Raw genomic sequence first — 19886 nt, forward strand, 5'->3', positions numbered from 1 at the left:
TCCTTTTAAATACTTTGTTTCGGCCTGTCCCTTGTGACCTGGCAGCAGCCATATTCGTGTAATGATACTATAGTTAAAGAAATGGCCCTGGCCCTGCTGCTGTGAGGAAGAATGCTAGGGTGACAGGTGTACACTGGCATTTCCACACCACAGGGGAGTAACACCTACTGTCCCTCCATGAGAAGAACTCCCTGGCAATGCCATGAGCGGATGCTAGCAGTCCTTTGGTCCGTTACAGAGATCCTCAACCATAGCCCGGACAGTGAAGGACAACTCTGTTCCCCAATGAAGCTCACAGGGGTTTCCTTGGAAGGCGCAGGACCAGAGCTTCAGATACTCCAACAGGCAGTACCTCATTCTTTTTGAGTTAGGAAAATGACTCCTCAAAAAAAATACATCCCCAAGGGCAGCTCTGGATTTCTGGACTCAGAAGAGGCAGGATTAAGGAGTCTAAGCCATCCAAACAACCCAAGTCGGATGAAGTAGCGCAAGAAGAATTGCAGACTTGCTCTCCTCAGTGGGCCTCTTCCCTGAGTTTGATTTGAGTTGAGATCTTACCTAATGTCAACCCAAAAAAAGAAAGCAAGAGTATCTCTCATCCACACATGAAGCAGCTCTATCTAGCTCCAAGGAGGCAACATGGGATGGGAGGCAACTGAGGGCTTCTAATCCCATTCCCATCAAGCCCCCGGGAACTGACAGTCATGGAACATCAGCTGCCCTCTTCCACTCCCTGTCTCTCCAGATGCCTGAGCTGGGCCCCCAATGGAGCACAGGAGCCACTCATCTCAGTGGACCTCCAAATCTGGGCCCAACATACAAGCGCAGGCCCCTGCTGAATACTTACGGCAAACAGCTTTACAGTATTTGTACATTTACACAAAAATAGATCCTTTTATATATATATATATATATGTATATATATATGTATGTATGTGTGTGTGTATGTATTTATAACTGGTTACACGTTGGATTCATAATTAGGCATCACCAGTAGTAGTTGGCACGGTCCATCATTAAGCTCAGGGTTAAGTTCTGTTTGATTCGCTGTTCAAAAGTACAAAAAGGGGGTTTGGAAATCAAGGCATTTCATCTCTGGTGTTTTCTTAAATACGGTCATGTCATAGGAAAAGGTATGTACAGATGAATGATGCCTTCTGGCCCCTCCTGTTTCTTGGAGCTAAGGGCTGGGGTCGGAAGAAGACAAGGGTCAATGTGGCCGGCTGCTGGACTCTGATGCCTGCCTCTTGCGTGAAGGGGTGTAGCCGTTGAGACAGCCATTGGTCTGCCGCTTGGAGAGCCCTCCGTTGAGGATGTCCTGGATATGCTGCACAATGAGGTTGATGGCCACTGTGGGACAGAGACCAGCAGCGTTAGGGTACAAAGGGAGGGGTAGGGACACACATGCAGGGCTGTGAGCACAGAAGTCAAGTACACAGGAACCAGAGACAGACATCTCCTGGGAAGTAGCCACTCCTCAAGGGCAAGACATACACCATCCCTGTGCCTGGGGCTGGGCTAATACAATCTCCCTTGTGGAAGGACTCTTAACAAGTAATGCTTAATTAATGGGCATCCTGCCAAGAGACTATCAACCAGAATTCCCATTGGATAAAGCAATCAACCAAAACCCTATAGATGACCAGCTATGGTTGTGACACCACTCTAAGGAACCTACCAGCTCATTTCAAAATGGGAAGCCTCATCATGCAAGGCCCTCTCCTCCCACAAAAAGTTCAAAGTAGGGCTGCTTTATAAAAGCATCATCAGGGGCTGGGAAGTTGGCTCAGTGGTAGAGCGCTTGCCTTGCATGCCTGAGGCCCTGGGTTCGATTCCTCAGCACCACATAAGCAAAAAGAAAAAAGCCAGAAGTGGTGCTGTGGCTCAAGTGGTAGAGCGCTAGCCTTGAGCTGAAGAGCTGAGGGACAGTGCCCAGGCCCAGAGTTCAGGTCCCATGACCGGACCAAAAAAATAAAATAAAATAAAAGCATAATCAGGGGCTAGGAAGGTGGCTCAGTTGTAGAGCACTTGCCTTGCATGCCTGAGGCCCTGGGTTCGATTCCTCAGCACCACATAAGCAAAAAGAAAAAAGCCGGAAGTGGCGCTGTGGCTCAAGTGGTAGAGCGCTAGCCTTGAGCTGAAGAGCTGAGGGACAGTGCCCAGACCCAGAGGTCAGGCCCCACGACTGGACGCCCCCCCCCCCAAAAAAAAAAAACATCATCAGAAATTAACTATATACCTCAATCAACTGACCAATGTTCACATCACCAACTATGGAACAAACACCAAGTGCTTTCAGATATAATAAACAAAGACACAGCACAGTATTGCTCCTGTGGCATTATATACCCAAAATTGTATGACCTGAATCTGATCACTAGGATATAAGGGGCAGATCTAAAGTAAGGGTCACCAACCAACAATAGACCTGTGCTCTCAAAAGTATCTCTATCAGCTGGGCACTGGTGCCTCATACCTGTAATGCTAGCTATTCCTGAGGCTTAAATCAAGGTTCAAAGCCAGCCAGAACAGGAATGTCTGTGAGAGTCTTAGACCCAGTTAAGCACCAAAAAAGCCATGAACAGAGCTGTGGCTCAATACATGGTAGAGGGTTAACCTTGAGAAAAAAGTTCGGGGACATGGTCAGGAATGTAGCTTAGTGGTAGAGTGCTTGCTTAGCATGCATGAAGCCTGGGTTTGATTCCTCAGTACCACATAAACAAAAAATAAGTAAGAAAAATAAAATTAAAAGAAAAAACAAATGTCAGACAGTGTCTAGACCCTGAGTTCAAGCCCCAGGACCAGTGCATCCAAAAAAACATGGTGAAATAGTTATCACTGTGAGAACTCAGAAATCCCTTTTCTTTTTTTCCTTTTCTTGCTGTTTCTGGGGTTGCACTCAAGGTTTGGGCACTGTCCTTGAGCTTTTTTCTGCTCAAGGCTATCAAGCCACAGCTCTACTTCCAACTTCTTGGTGATTAATTCTCCAAACCGTTCTCAGATCTCATCTGCCTAGGATTACAGACAAACCACCAGCAATACCCTTTTCTTAAAAGGAAGAAATATGAAATGAATTATATGAAGAATAAAAAGACAAGATCCAGTCTCATCTTACAGATCAACTCTGCCACATTACATCAGGAAGTTTGGAAACACTTGCCAGACCAGCCAAAACACATAAATGCCTACAACCAACCAGTTCCTTTTCAGGATCTACCATGTTGGCAGATTATAAGGAAGAATTCCACTTTTGCTGAAGAGCATGATGAAAACAAGGTACTCAAATGTTATTGATGACTCAAATGTTATCTGAAGACAGTCTGTAACCGTCTCTCGGTATGAGAGAATTGTTCTGTGCCAGCATTTACAGGTGCCTAGACACCTCTCCCCAATATCAGAGATGCAGGTAGGAATGCTTCTCTGACTCAGACACAGACTACAGATCTCTGTTCGGTCACATCCTGCCCAAACTAACACTGACAAAGGCCAAAAGTTTCCCTCCACAAGAGATATCCAAATGGGACTCACCAAGATTGTCTGCACCTCTTGGAATGATCACATCAGCGTATTTCTTTGTCTGGAAAAAAGATAATTATAATACATTAATAGAGGAACTCAGAAAAAAACTGTTCCAAGGCTGCCTCAAAGGGATATGAGGGAGGATGCGACTCAGGCACAGCTCAAGGTTTTGAGTGTAATATTGTTTACAATGTCGTGGGAAAGAGTCTCAAAATGCGGGAAGCCCAAGAAGGAAAGTGGTTTGTTTACAGGGATGTGAATGGAAGAAGGGAGACTGAATGAAATGAGGAAAGAGGACTTTTATGTGACAGTGAAGGGAAGGGGGTTGCTCCACTGAGCACTTTGTCCACAACCAATTTGCAACTCAATTCTGAATTAAGTACCCAGAACTCTACTTTATCCAGATTATAATAAAGCAGTTTGAGTTCTTGTTATTAATGCTTAATCTACACAGAAAATATCCAAAACCAAACATATGTGTCCAACATTAGGGAAAACGAGTTTAAAAAAACTCAAACTCTAGAGAATGCTGAAGGGATAAGATTAATCAACATGTATTGTGTTCATAAATGCTTTGTTGAATGGCAATTCCTTTGTACAACTACTTAAATAAAGTTGTTTTTTTAAATAAATCTTAAAAATGAAAAGAAATTTGAGATCCATGCTCAGGGCCAGTGGCTCACTCCTTGTAGTCCTAGCTACTCAGGAGGCTAAAATATGAAAATTACAGTTCAAAGCCAGTCCAGCTCAAGGCTAGCAGTCTACCACTTCAGCCAAGGTGCTACTTTCTTTCGGCTTTTCCCGCTTCTGTGCTGCTGAGGAATCAAACCGAAGACCTCATGCATGCATGTGGCTCTACCACTGAGCCACCTTCCCAGTCCCAGGCAGAAAAGGTCTGAAAGACTCTTTATTTAATTATCACAAAAAGCCAGAAGTGGAGCTAAGGCTCAAACAGCAGAATACTAGACTTGAGCAAAAAAAGCTCAAGGACAGTGCCCAGGCCCTGAGTTTAAGTCCCAGGACTGACTTTTCAGTCTGCAAATTGACACAGTCCCTCCAAGCCCAGGGATAAAGACAGAAAAAATAATCCCTACTGATAACTACTTTCCTGGACTCTATTATTACAATATTTAAAAATAGTAAAAACCATAATTAGACATATTCTATAGTTTCTGTTTTTGCATTGCTTGTTTCCATTTCTGTGGACCCTTCTACAAATAACTACATCCTGATTCTGACTTGAGTTTAGCCTACCACCACCTGTATAACCAACCTACAAATCTAGTATATGTGAGCATCTGTACGACAAGCACCCCAGCTTGACTTCTGGGAACATTTATTAGGTCCCATTTCCTGGTTTTCATGGGACTGAGCAGGTCTTCATTCAGCCAAGAGTGGCTGGACAGTGGGAAACATCAAAAAAAGGCCAAGAAAACAATTGCCTGAGTTTCAGCACCATTAACGGCTTAGGGAATGACCAGTTAACTCTGACCCAATGAAACATTCACTTCTTGTTCTTAATAGGAAGTTTTCAAAGGAGCAGGAAGGACCTCAGATAGGTAAATAGACAAAGGATTTCACAGTTCCCAGCTTCCGTTTTCCTCTTAGCAGGAACCTAATCTTGTAACCTAATTCTTGCCAGGGCAGTGAAAAGGGTAGTAAGGCTACTCAGGCAAAGTATACTTGGCCTTGAATGGAAACAGAAAGTGTAGTTGGACAAACACCTTCTAACAGACATCTTATTCAGAAGAGAATGGCAGGCATTCAATATTAGCATGAAGAGAGAAGTTCCCATAGCCAGTCTTACCCTAAACCTATTCTCAAGGCCTTCTTGAATTCCAGTGCCAAAGCCAGGTGAAGTTCCAGCCTCCTCCTTCCTTCATTCTCTTCCTTCCCTCTTTTCCACCCTCACTTTCTTAAATATAAATAATTGAGATGTCAGACTACGGTTTGGCCAAGCTGGGGAAGACAGGATAACTCACAGGCATGGTTCTCCTGAGTTAAATACTTATCCTACCCAAATTAGGCCATATTCCATGCCTTTTCCTACACAGTCCCACTCTGGTGGCTTCCCTCCTCAGGAGGAAGGGGAAGTGTATGTATTATTGGCTGAGGACTGTTGGACCAAAAGAAGAGACTTGGATCTCTTTCCCCACTTCATTCTCTGAAAACCATTTCACTAGATAACCCCAGCTGCCTCTGGAGACAGTTGATAGCATGGCCTGGGTGAAAATAGGGACAATTGTTTGGGTATAACACAGCATTTCCAAAATGGGGCTAACCAAGGAGCCAAGAAGAAGTTGCAAAGCTCTGTGGCAGATCCAAGCATCCCTGTACCAGCACTCCACCCTCCTAAACCTTCTGAGGACCTAATCAGGGACATGGCATGGCTTGGCATGGCATGGCCAGGACACCATCAAGCAAGAAATGCGGCTCTAGCTAAAAATTACATAGCCAGCCAAAGCAAAGCATGTCTCTAAAGGACTACTAGAAGAATGAACGGCAGAACAGAACTCCAAGTACCCAGGTTGCCCTCTTAGGACAGGAGGGCAGTCAGAGAGAAGAGTCCCTGGCAACTTAAAAACTTAGGTCAATCATTACATTTTAAGTTCTAAGCTGGAAGTGTGGCTCAAGTGATCAAAAGACTTGCCTAGTGAGCACAAGACCCTGTATTCCAACTCCAACACTGCCCCCACCACCACCAAAAAGAAAGTCAAACCCTAAAAAGGAGGAAAACATTTTTTAAGTTCTCCATTCAGCAAAAACAAATCAAGAACACAACTCACTGGCAAGCAGAATTCCTCAAAGGCAGGCTTGACGAATGTAATATACTGAGACAGAATCTGTTCCAGGTCCCTCCCTCTTTCGCTGATGTCCCTTAACACTATAAGAGAAAAGGAAAGACAAGAATCAAAAAAAAAAAGGTTCAAGAGCCAGCAGCACCAACCTGCCCTTGCTGGGGATCCGGGCTCTTGGGCTCTCGCAGGCTGACAGTCACTGGATCATTCACAAGGCGGACTCCAGGTGGATTTGACCCAGTACAGTCAACAGAAGCTCCAACAAAAACAAATCACTTTGTTTGTTTGTTTGTTTGTTTTGGTGCTATCCCTGAGGCTTGAACTCAGGGCCTAGGCTCAGTCCCTGAGCTTCTTTTGTTCAAGGCCAGCATTCTACCACTTAAACCACAGTGCCACTTCCTAAATTGGCTTCAAAACTCAATCCTCAGATCTCAGCCTCCTGAGTACCTAGGATTACAGGAATAAACCACCTGTACCCATCTAACAATTCAGTTTTGTTAGGACCAAGCATCAAATTCTGTCACAAAATGCTCTCTAATGTTAGACTGACCAACCAAGGTCTTCTCATCCCAAGCAGCATTTTGAATTTCAGTGTGAATGAGCAAAGAGCAGGGTAGTCCGGAGAGCTCATGGTAGCTGAAAGCAGTCTGGCCTAGAGAGGTGATGGGCTTTACCCAGCCCCTGTGCACTCACCTGTCTAGTGGGTCAGCTCATTGGCCAGTGCCCCAGTACTCTCCTGGGGCAGGGAGGGCAGGTTGAAGGTCAGTGGGGAGCAGGGGGTGGGGAGGACTTTAATGAGAAAATCACACATCAGGAAGAGCCCAAGTGGCCCCAGGCTTTCCACCTTCTATCATCTACCATCTCTGCCAGATCAGTTCTAATAAGGGACTCAAACACTGGAAAGGGAGTGGGAACTGCATACCTGACACTATTTATTAGCCCCCCAGGCTCCATCTCCCTTCAGCAGTGGCCTGGGAAGGCATTCCTCTCATGCAACACAGAGGTCCCTGAAGCTGTCTCATTACATCTTATTACCAAACTGCTGACCCCTCACTCTCAACCTTAAAGGTGACCATATCTACTCACAACCTGGGTTCTGGCCCCTTGGCTCCTTCCCAATCATTTCTCAGAAACGGACAGTATACAAATGTTGGGGCTTCTCTGTGAGTTTCTGGAAAGCTGTTTCTAAATAACTGTATTCTCACTAAGCACCAATGGCTCATACCTACAATCTTAGTTACTCATCGGTCTGAGATATGAGGACTGCAGTTTGAAATCAGACTGGGCAGCAAAGTCCAATGAGACTCTTAATATCCAACTAAGCAGAAAAAAAGCTGGAAGTGGAGCTGTTGCTAAAGGGGTAGAGCTCCAGCCTTGATTGAAAAGACTAAGGGATAGATCATGCCCCACCTTACCCTACAGACCTGTAGATATAGACAGACAGAAACACACACACACACACACATACACACACACACACACACACACACACACACAAATCTGAAGAAAGGAAGAACATTATAGTTATGATTTAGATAAACATGACCACTCTAAGACCAGAAGGGAGAAAACTCAGCAAGACCTAAGAGCTAGGTACCAATGCTACCACTCCCTGATCTTTATGCCAGCTTCTCAATTTACAAAGTGCTTTCCACATGAGCCCTGGTAATGAAAAATGGTTGGTTCCAAGACTTACACAGTCTCCTGCTGCGAGGGCTTGGCTTTCCCTAGCATTACCACACAGGTCTCTGGCTCCTCCTTCCCCACAGACCTGCTCTGGAGCCTCAGCCAGGAAGGAGCCCTGGGGAGCTGCGACGTGGCTTGCCTCCATACATTCTTAGTGCTCTAGTACATATAGGGGCCAAACTACACAGCCAGGATGGCCTCCTGATAAAACCTCAAGAAAAAGAAAAACAGATCAAAAGGATATCTGAGCTGGAGGAAAAACACACACTGGGCAGCTTTTACTGTCTTGTCTACGCCTGGGACCAGATTTGCTTCACAGCATGTGCCACTGGCTTCCTCACCTAACACCAGGTCATTTTCCTTATACTCTTTCATGTGGCCCACTGACCTCTACTGGCCTCAGGCGGAGTTTCTGCCTTGCAGACCAGTAAGTAACCTGTTACATTGGAGAAGCAAACTTGCAGAAAGCTACAGTCACAGCAAATCTGCTCTACAGTCCAAAGGCCATTTCTTATAATGCTATCTACGGTTAGGGCCTAGGGTGAAACTGACCTGGATTTGAATCCTAATCCCAGTAACTCCTACTCCGGTGAATATGGACAGGCAAATGACTTATCCACTTTGAATTTCCATTTCCTCAAAACAGAGAAAATGCCTTCCTCATAAGGTTATTCTCTAGGAAAATAGGAAGGTGCAAATACTCTTCTGCCCACCCACTGATATATATGTTCAATAAACCTGCACTGTCATGATTCCTGTGATGGCAAAGCCCTAGGAGGCTCTAGGAAAGCAATGTCTCCTGCCAGGCAGACCCATGTGGCAGAGGGCAGGAAACTATAGACCCAGGTAAGAAAGAGGAGTCTTCCAGAACACTGGTACGTGAGGTGCTCTGCAGGAGGGACTAACAGGAATCCAGCACCTTAAAAGCCATCGTGAGGAGGAGAAACAGGGAAAAGGGAAAAACCACACCAAACCAAAGGACATGGGCCCCAAAGTGGTCCATCAGAAACATAACAATTAGAAGGCACTGGTATCTCTTCTCCAAGAGCCTTTGAGAGAGCTGCCACCTTAAACAGCCTGGGACCACTCCCTCAGCCCAGTACAATCCCAGCCAGCTAGCATCCTCCTCCATGGGCACAAATTAAGAGAACTCCAAGGATTCAAAGCTAACTCTCCCTTCCTCCCCATGACCCACGCACATTTTCTGGCCAGGATGCCACAAATCTATCTGCATATACCCTGTTCGGCCTTTCATCTAAGCCTTTCCAAATCTACAAATGTTCTTTCTTGGCAGTGGAAGCCAAAAGCAAAATTTAAAGGGACCCACAGTAAGGATGATTCCCCAGTGATTGTCACCTTACTTGGATAAAACAACTTGTTGAGATATAGTTAAAGAACAGAATGAACAAACTGATCAGTACTGCAGCGGTAACTAACAACGTGACCTGGTATAGGGTGTGATGCAGGGGAGAAACAAGGAGTCAGCAGCCCTAAGCCCCTGGGTCTCCTTCCTCACTGTCCCAGAATTCAAGGGTAGACAAGGGTAGAGAGTGCAGAGAGAAAGTTGTGCCTAAATAGGGAGCTCCCGGGAAAACACTTTATCCTATCAGGGCTATCTGACTCAAGACAAATTCTTCCCCCATCAGAGGGTCACCTTGGGATCTAAAGGTTCAATGCCCAGGAGAATGAGACAAACCCTTGGGCAAAATCATCAAGCTAGATTTCCAGAAATGTCCTCCAGCTCTAACAGCTGTTCCTGACTCACTCAGCCCTCCCTAGCTCTGCACCAGGCCCACACCCCACCCAACACATGCCAAGCATGTTGTTTGTCCCACATGAAGAGAGGATATACAGTTGTAGAAATAGTATGTAGAAAAGTCCCTAAGACTACCTGGAAAGTGACTCAAGAGCAAGTGACTTGTAAAGGCAGCAGATCTGAAAGGAGGCAGCAATAAACCTATGCAGGCAGCCTGGGGTTGGCAGAACTGGCCCCAATCCTAGGGTTGGGAGTGGTGCAAATCTCTCAGGGGGGTTCCCTCATTTAATATAATAAGCCCAGGCCAAGAAAGGAAGAAAGAATGTTCTGTTTATTTAGAACATTATTAGATGTCAACTCTCTTTTCCAACAACTTTGATCCTACTCTAAGCCTGGTTATAATTCCCTACGTATCATCTTGTATGGACTGCCTCCTGCCAGTCTAGTGCTGGTTTCAGCCCAAAGACATGGTCTGAGGACATAGCCCAGCCAGATCCATTCAGAGGCCCTGACAGCCCACAGAGACAGAAAGGCACCAGCCTCTAGATCAGAAGCTGATTACTGATCCACCATGTAGGTATTTGCTAACTAATGAATCTCCAGGCTCTTCTCTAACCTTTTTCTAGTCTTAATAACCAACCCAGAAGTATTCAATGTTAGACGACTAACAGGCATTTTTAAGAACTAACCAGGAAATATTAAATGTTAGATGACTATAGACTAATACTAATAATAGACAAAGTATAAAGAGGTAAAGACACAATTTACCTAAAGCTACATATCTGAAGTGTTGTAAAACTAGGATCTCAGCCCATCTCATCTGAATCCAAAAACAAACAAGAATTTTTTGGTTGGTTCTGGGGCTTGATCTCAGGACCTAGCACCATCCTTACGCTTTTTTGCTCAAGGCTAGCACTCTATCACTTAGAGCCACAGCTCCAATTCTGGTTTTGGGATGGTTACATGGAGTCTCATGGACTTTCTTGTCCAGGCTGACTTTGAAGTGAAGTTCTCAGATCTCAGCCTCCTAAGGTGCTAGAATTACAGACATGAACCACCAGCACCTGGCTGAATCCATAATTTATTTCTCTCAATGCATCTTTCTACTTCCCTAATTTGGTACCTAACAGTGATATCAAGCACTCAAGCAAGGAAAAACCCCAAATGACTTGTAGATATAATGATAAGCCAGGATCTGGGGTAGAAGCAGCATAGGTGTAGGTATTAAGATTTCAATTATCTGCCAAAAGAGACTAGCCCAGGCCAAAGTCAAGATACTAAAAAACAAACCTGTCTCATAGTCCCTACAAAGAAATCCAAGCCTGAATGTCCCAAGAACATTACAAAGTCAGACAGACACTAGAGGCTAGGCTGGGCCAAAAACACTGGCCTCTTATTTTCATCCCTTTCCCATCACACTTGTGTATCATCTAGTGTGAATCCTACTGACCTAAAAAGAGTGTGGACAGCCAGACACTGGAGCTCCTACCAGTAATCCTAGCTAACTAACTCAGGAGGAAAAGATAGGAGGGTAGCGACTCAAACTCGGCCCAGGCAGATAAACCAGAAAGGCTCTTATCTCCTAAAAAGCCAGAATGGTTGTGTGGCTCAAACAGTACAATGATAGAGTGGAGCAAAAGTTAGGCAATGTTGTTGCTAGCCTCCTGCGTTCAAGCCTCAGTACCAACATGCACGCGTGCATGCATGCACACATGTGTGCACATACACATACATACATCCATACAAACACACACATAAAGTGTCACTTCTTAGGAAGGCAAAAACCAGATGTACTTTTCTATAATCTACACGTTCCATTAACAGCTCTTATACTGATATTGCTAAACTGAATAAACTCAAGATTTGTTTCATGGACCAAGGAGAAAAAAAATTACATAGATTGAAAAAAAAAAAAAAAAATGACAGACCTTGAGAACAGAAGGCTCTGGCTTGGAGCTTACAAAATGTGTATCTGCCAATAATTGGCTCTGTGGCTAGGAGCTAACCTCACCATTTCTTATGACTCTCCCTGTTTCACACAACAGAGACTCAAACATCAGTCACCTCTCTTTCCCCTTTCCTGGCACCACCATCCTTCTGCCTTTGTTGAGCCCCGGTCAGTTCTAACTGCTGATACCTTCCTCACCTCACCCCAACCCTTCACCCCCTCCGTCCCACCTAAAAGTGCAACCGCCCACCTCTAGTCCAGGTCCATATGGTTTCCAAATGGTCTCCCTGTCTAGTCTCTCTTTCAACTTGGGCCTGAGCTAGCTACATCCCAAATCTCTACAGCCTTCTGTGTCCTCCAGCTACCTGCCATTTTCATGGGGAGCACGCAGTCCCTTGGGTACTTTGGCACTGCTGGACCCCACTTCTATGTTCTGACCTCTTCCTTCCCCTAAGTCTCCTGTATCTCCCAGTAGAAGTGAACTCCTTAGTGTCCTGCACAGCTCACACCTGCAGTGGGCCTGTGGGCTCTGCACATCACAGGTGCATATTGGGTTAAGACCATGGGGACTCTGTTTTGGGCTGCCTGTAGAGAATGACACCACACAGGGGAAGCAGGTGGAGGACAAACCACCCCAGTGCTGCAGTTACACACAGAGGCTTCTGTCCCCAGATCTCCTACAGTTGGCCTCCAGTCAAGACATCTTGATGCCTTGTATGTAAGAAAACCATAAGAAACTGGGGTTTTCCCAGCCAAATCAGAATGTCAACTTCTTATTTCACTTTAGTGACCTCACAGGTCTTTCATATCCAAAATAGTTAAGTGACTAATCCCTTCTCATATGTCACCAAACATTTATTTGGGCAACAGGATGTCCTGGAACTGAACTGGCACGGCCAGGTTGGATGACACCACCACAGAGTTGTCTCATGAAGGCCCAGGCTTGAGTCTCAGTAAGGGCTGTCTCTGTTGCAGGCATCCAGCTTCCTTCTCCCAAGGCAGCTACCACCAAGGCCATTGGAGACTTTCAGAACGCACCTCTTCGGGAAAGCCGGGTGTCCGCATCTGTATCTACAAAAAGCTTCATCTGGAAGAGGTCTCGAACCTCCTGGGAGTAGAAGGCCAGGATCCCTTCAAAGAGCACCACGTCTGCAGGGTAAATAGTGACCGTCTCCTCTTTCCTGCAAAGCAAAGGGCAGGTAATGGGCCGGCCAGCAGGGTGAGCAATAAGACATGAGCCAGAGCTCGTGCTGGACTGCAGCTGCTGGGATCCTCTTCCCCAAAGTGAGAATGGGGACCAGGGGCTTGGCCCTCAGCCTCACAGAGACCTCAGACCACCACCAAAGGGCCAAGAAGTGAGCACAGCTAGGACAATGGTTCTCCTTTGCCCAGATCTTCTGAGGTTTTGCCACCAAGTAGAAATAGAGGCGAACATACTTCTCCTAGGAATACTTTAAAAAAGAAAAAAGAGCCAGGCATTGGTGGCCCGTGCCTGTAATCCTAGCTACTCAGGAGGCTGAGATCTGAGGATCACAGTTCAAGCCAGCCCAGGCAGTAAAGTCCGTGAGACTCTGATCTCCAATAAGCCACTAGAAAACCAGAAGTGGCGCTGTGGCTCAAGTGGTAGAGCGCTCGCCTTGAGCTGAAGAGCTGAGGGACAGCGCCCAGGCCCAGAGTTCAGGCCCCACAACTAACAACAACAACAAAAAGTTTCTGGAATGATACTTCAGACAGACAAGGAGATGTGAGTTCTTACTCTCTGAAGGCGTCTCCAGGAATGCTTTCATGCCTGGCATTTCTGCAACCTAACTCTGAACTTTAAAAAACAGAAACTCTGTTCTCTCTCACATCAACCCCTCCCCCAGACCTAAACTAAATGGAGAGAAGAAAGGAAAAAATAAAGTATTAGAAGATGGATAAGAAAGTATTTGCGTGAACATGCAGCAAAGTAGCTCAAGGCCTCAAGTAGCTAGGGCCTAGTACCTACATTTCAGGATTGATAAAGCAGGGAGCTGGGTACTAGTGTCTCATGCCTCTAAACTCTGTGACTCAGAAGGCTGAATCATCAAAGTCAGCCTGAGCAGAAAAAGTTTGAGACTCTTATCTCCAATGAACCATCAAAAAAGAAGTAGAGCTGTGGCTCTACTGTGGTAGAATTTCAGCTTTTAGTGGAAAATGCTAAGAGCACAAGGCCCTGAGTTCAAGCCCAGTATCCCCACACACAAAAAAGGAAGAAGAGGGGAAGACGGTGGAAGAGAGGGAGGGAAACAGCAAGGGAGGAGGGAGTCAGGCAGGCAGGCAGGCAGGCAGGCAGGCATGTATATACATGATCCTGTCCACCCACCCCACAGGGTTGAGCAGACCATGGCAGATATTAACGTAAACCTGACTCTTCCAAAGGTGGGTAAAGTATTGTGAAATGGTTAAGGGATGGGCCTCTGTCTTGTGGACTGGCCTACTTGGATGTATTTCTGTCCCTTGATCCTGACCCTATATCTTCCTTATTATCTTGCCTCTCACTCAAAATTCACTGGCAGGTTTATTAGTCATGCTATCAGATGAACTAACATGTGCAAACAAAGCCAAACCAAGTTTTCTTAAATTCCCTAAGATAACAGTTCAGTGCAAACACAGGCCAGCAGCAAAGGGTCTCTAATGAAGATGTGATCAGAACTCCCTCAAAGACATGCTCTGATTCTGTGTGAGGTCCGACCCCTGGCTTTGTGTCCATTTGCTGGAGAGAAATAGGTTCTCTAGAACTGTGAAGTAGCTTAGGTACACATCAAAATCAGGGTTGGAAGGAGAGCATGGATATTTATACCTGTTGATAGCTGGATCCAACACCCAGGGCTAGGGATGTAGCTCAGTGGTAGAGCACTTGCTACATTAGGTCATCATCTCCCAGCCCCCAGCATTTAGGGTAACTCCAGTCCCTACACCAAATGCCATTATTCTTCTATAATCTGTAATTCAGTAAAAGATGGGCACAGAAGATAAGGGGTTTGGGACCTCTCACACAGGAGGATCTGGCCCTTGTGTGATGTGCTTCAGAAGACACTGGCAAGGGATGGGCTGGGTAGCAAAGCAGCCCCATTATGCATCTGAGATACTCTCTCTTCCGGTGTAACCTTTTCCACACTGTCATACTCTGCTCATGAGAAAGGCACAGAGCATGGGCACACTACATTCAGGAACAATTGAAACATGTGCAGGAGCCCACAGGGAGAAAAAAAACTGGCCTTAAGCTGGGTGCCAGTGGCTCACTCACGCCTGTAATCCTAGCTACTGAGGAGGCTGAGATCTGAGGATCGCGATTCAAAGCCAGCCCGGGCAGGAAAGACCGTGAGACTCCTATCTCCAATAAACCACCAGAAAACTGGAAGTGGCACTGTAGCTCAAGTGGTAGAGCGCTCGCCTTGAGCTGAAAGACAGCACCCAGGCCCAGAGTTCAAGCCCCATGACCGACAAAAAAACAAACAAACAAACAAAAAAACTGGCCTTATAAGAATATCTGGTAAGAGACATGTGAGATCAAATTTTCCTGCTTCAAAAACTTTCAACTCAAGAGAGAATGAATAGAACCAGAGAATGCTACTGGAGAAACTTTCACAAAGGCTTACCAGCTTAAAAACACTCTCAGAAGGGCTGGGAATGTAGCTTAGTGGTAAAGTGCTTGCCTAGCATGCATGAAGCCCTGGGTTCAGTCCCTCAATACCACATAAACAGAAAAGGCCAGAAGTGGCGCTATGGCTAAAGTGGTAGAGTGCTAGCCTTGAGCAAAAGAAGCTCGGGGACAGTGCCCTGGCCCTGAGTTCAAGCCCCAGAACTAGGGGAGGCGGGGGGGAGGAGCACATTCCCGGAGTCACAACAAACCCAAACTACGTGAAGAACCACACATGTGTCATAGGCCATTTAGGAATTCAGCATCTGGCTGGGTAGTGCCATATTAATGGGATACTGAACAGAACTGTCCCCAGTTCTCAAGGCCCCGTGGGGGTGTGACCAACAAGATCAAATGCTGTTGGAACCCATTTTCCCCACTTGGGAAGGAAGACAAGCTAGAAGTCTAGCCATTACTCTATTCCTAACCAAGATTACCACCTCACCTTCAACCTCATCTCTAATCTTCATCAGGAAGTTTTCAGGAGAGTTTATTGAACTTTGAGATATGTCTTTTTCTTTTCTTTTCTTTTCTTTTTTTTTTTTTTTTTTTGGGGGGGGGGGGGAGGGTGGTCCGGTTGTGGGGCCTGAACTCTGGGCTTGGGTGCTGTCCCTCAGCTCTTCAGCTCAAGGTTAGCACTCTACCAATTGAGCCACAGCTCCAGTTCCAGCTTTTTTTCTTTTTGCTTATGTGGTGCTGAGGAATTGAACCCAGGGCCTCATGCATGCAAGGCAAGCATTCTACCACTGAGCCACCTTCCCAGCCCATGAGATAGGTCTTTCTTTTCCAGGAAGGTCAGACCTTTCCAGGAAAAACAAAACAAAGCAAAACCCCCCAAAAAACCTATATGATCTCACCACCTTGTGCAAACTCCCAACCTACACTGCATTGTGGACAGCTGCGGTAGCCCAGGACCAGGTCAGGACCGAGGCCCTGAGTGCCCAGGATGGAGATGGGGGTACAAGCACACAAGAGGGATGCTATGGATTAGATGAGTATCCATCTCCAGCTCAGCCAGTTCACATATCAACTTACCTGGAATGGGAGACAAAGTCATACACAGGGATCTGGACTGTTTTCCCTTCCGTGATTTCTTTGAGTGTTTTGAAGATGAGTTCATTGTCAAAGGCATCTGAAGAAAATTAGGTTGTGTAAATGTTTTCCCAACTAATATTTCCTATGATCACATACAAGACAATCCCAGAAACCGGTATTTGATATAAGCATATCACATCCTAAAGCAGCTTACTGCCCACCACCTTGCAAAACCAATCTCTACCCAAAGCAGAATACAAATGTTCCCTAGATCTTGAAATGGGATGTACAAATTAATTCCTCCTGACATTCCAACTCCTCCTTTTAAGTTCAGCTGTTGGCTTAGACTGGCACATGTTAGCCAGAATACCTGTTGCTGACAACTAGGGGAGGACATGCCCGGTGTGCTGGTGGCTCACGTCTGTAAGCCTAGCTGTTCAGAAGGCTGAGATCTGAAGCCACCCTGGGCAGTAAAGGCTATGAGACTCTTATCTCCAATTCACCATCAAAAAGACTCAAGTAGAGCTGTGACTCAAATGGTAGAGTGCCAGCCCTGAGTGAAAAGCTAAGCCCAAAGTTCAAGCTCTAGTCCTTGCAACCAAAATATGAAGGGTTGGCAACAATAATAAGGAACCCAAACCAGCTGAAGGAACACTGTATGGATCTGGCTGTCAGACACTCATTTAGGCAGCCATACTAAGCTCCACATCTCAAGATGATCAGTCTGTGAGCTGAGCACACACAAGCCAGCTTATACACAGGGCAAGGAGAGGTGATAGGCTACTACAGATTAGTGTGTGTGTTTGTGTATGTCTGTACATGTGTAAGTACATGTATGTGCACACTCACTCTCCTGGGGCTAGTCCATCTCAAGTTCCAAGTTCCCATAGGTCATCCTCTGTACTGACAATACTGAATAAGCCAAGTACTATATAGCATTCCAATAGATTCACACTACCCCTTCCATCTCCCAACACATATGCTCACAGGTGTGCACGCATACACATGCATGCACGCATGCACACATGCATACACAAAGTCAACTTCCCACTCACCGGGGTGATCAAAGTTGAACTGGCCCTTCAGAGCTTTGGCCTTCTGCTCCGAAGTGAGGACACGGTAGAAGCTATCCTGGCTCAGGATGACCACTTGCTTTTGGCGATAGTCCACCTCATTCTGCCCCAGGAGCTGTACAATCTTTGCACAAACTGAAGACTGTAAGGAGAGAAGAAGACACTGGGGAATAAGAGAAGGGGAGCGAGTGAGGGAAAAGGAAAATTTGGGGCTGTTAAGGTGGTACCCACTCCCTGACAAGGGCTGAAGGAAGCATTCATAGGCTGCTGTAACACAATAAATAGTCCTTATCCTGTTCAGCTTAGCACAAGTTACTACTCCTGAATGCTCCTGTCTCCAAAAGGTGGTAAAGCATTTAATTGTGCTGCTCTCAACTCCCATAAAAGCTTCCCCCAAAGCCACTGAGAAGGATAGTGCACTTACTCATTCTGCTGTGCCCTGGTGCAGACACACAAAAGGCACCAAAAAGCGGGAACAGGGTCCTGCTGATATTAGGCTAATGGACCAAAGGGCCATAAGAGCAAGAAGTTAACTGTGAGGCAGGAGGGGGTCATGAGGCAGAGGTAGTATTGCAAGTCCAAGGTTAACCTACAAAGCTAGTTCAAGGCCACTGTAAGTTCCATGGGGAAATGCTGTTTCAAAGAAACCAAGGGTTGGAACTGTAGGTTAGGGGGTTCCATCATCAACACTCCAAAAAACAAAGGGTGAATGTATCCATGGGACATCTAGAATCTGGCCCATCTATCAGTAGAATTGGAAAGCATAGCTAAAAGTGCAGCTAGTTAGAGGAAGCCAAGATGGCGGTTCCATCCTGGTTATTTCCACTCTGTCTATATACAGAAAACTGGGGCTCTTTCACAAATGTGGACCATTATGTATGAAGTGACTGACATAGGACACAAACATCATTAACATTTAAAGCAACTGTGAGGGTATCCTAGCAGAGCAAGGAGCCACATATCACCCTGATCCCTTGCCAAAAAAAAAAACAGTTTATGAAAGGAAAACTTAAGAAAAAGGAATACACAAGAATGAGATGATAGGGGCTGGGAAGGTGGCTCAGTGGTAGAGTGCTTGCCTTGCATGCATGAGGCCCTGGGTTCTATTCCTCAGCACCACATAAACAGAAAATGCTGGAAGTGGTGCTGTGGCTCAAGTGGTAGACCACTAGCCTTGAGCAAAAGAAGCTCAGGGACAGTGCCCAGCCCTGAGTTCAAGCCCCAGGACCCCCCCCCCCCCCAAAAAAATGAGATGACAGCGTATTTATGTACTCATTTCTTTTTTTTCATTTACAAATGACTCAAAAATGTATTAGAAAAACTCTAGAAGCCACATGTCAAGGCTTCTTATAAAATTTGATCTAATTATAAGAGATGAAAAATTCGCATCTTTCACAGAGTTTGGAGATCAAACTTAGAAAGCTTGCTATTATTGGGTTTTCTTTACCAACTGATTTTTTTAAATATAGGCAAAAATTGTTTTAAAGTTACAATTCACATGAAGTTCTTTGATTTGCTTGTACTTAAGAAAAACTGGTCATTCTTGCTATACTGGTCCATGCAAATTAAACTGTTTCACATAATATTCTCTATTACACAAGTTGTAACCAAAACCAAGGAAGAATATTTCAAGGCACAACATTTCCTCACAGTTGTTATATCTTTTGCTTTCATGACCCACTTACATATTAACCCATTTGAAATTATTTTGGACTGTGAGACTGAAAGTTTACTATAAAAAAAAGTCACATATAGGAAAATGAAACTCGCACAACTCTGCCTCAAACCAAAAAGTGCCAGGCATGGTGGTACATGCCTGTAGTCCTAGCAATTTGAGGAGACTGAGGAAGAAGGATCACCAGTTCAAGACTGGCCCAAGCTAAAACAGCATGATCCTGCCTCAAAAAGGGAAAAAGTAAAACAGCAACAAAAACTACAGCAAAACCAAAGGCTCTATAAAATTACAGACAATACGCCTGTAATTCCTTTTCCTAGATTAACATCTATTTCTTATACTCTATGGTTGTGGGAGCATAGAGTCTTTACCTGTAGCCTTTTAGTACACAGCATTCCTTCTAGAAGCCCAAAGAACAAAACAAAAAGAGGAATTAATGTAGCTAGTTGTATATTTTCTATATAGTTAGCTGAAATATTTTTGTTTGTTAAAACTCTTTAAATGTTTTTATATGAATAATAATCCCAACACAATTTTTTTGTTGTTGTTGTTGGTTGTGGGGCCTGAACTCTGGGCCTAGGCACTGTCCCTCAGCTCTTGCTCAGGGCTAGCGCTGTCTACCACTTCAGCCACAGCACCACTTCTGGCTTTTTCTGTTTATGTGGTGCTGAGGAATAGAACCCAGGGCCTCATGCATGCAAGGCAAGCACTCTACCACTGAGCCATCTTCCCAGC

General features: G+C 45.3%; 1 protein-coding gene across 1 annotated transcript in view; it reads right to left on the reverse strand.

Moving 5' to 3' along the window:
- Nucleotides 1-918: 918 nt before the first annotated feature.
- Nucleotides 919-19886, reverse strand: part of Uck2 (uridine-cytidine kinase 2) — a 68431-nt gene continuing 49463 nt past the window's right edge. Inside the window, exons 2-7 of the mRNA XM_042677352.1 lie at nucleotides 17459-17618; nucleotides 16404-16500; nucleotides 12746-12888; nucleotides 6306-6403; nucleotides 3529-3577; nucleotides 919-1350 (exon numbers count right to left, since the gene is read on the reverse strand). Of these exons, the coding sequence (XP_042533286.1) occupies nucleotides 1211-1350; nucleotides 3529-3577; nucleotides 6306-6403; nucleotides 12746-12888; nucleotides 16404-16500; nucleotides 17459-17618 (687 nt within the window). The 3' untranslated portion in view covers nucleotides 919-1210. The remainder of the gene's footprint in view (nucleotides 1351-3528; nucleotides 3578-6305; nucleotides 6404-12745; nucleotides 12889-16403; nucleotides 16501-17458; nucleotides 17619-19886) is intronic.

This window comes from Dipodomys spectabilis, unplaced genomic scaffold (genome assembly GCF_019054845.1).
Source record: "Dipodomys spectabilis isolate Male_0828 unplaced genomic scaffold, ASM1905484v1 ptg000036l, whole genome shotgun sequence".
Lineage (NCBI taxonomy): Eukaryota > Metazoa > Chordata > Mammalia > Rodentia > Heteromyidae > Dipodomys > Dipodomys spectabilis.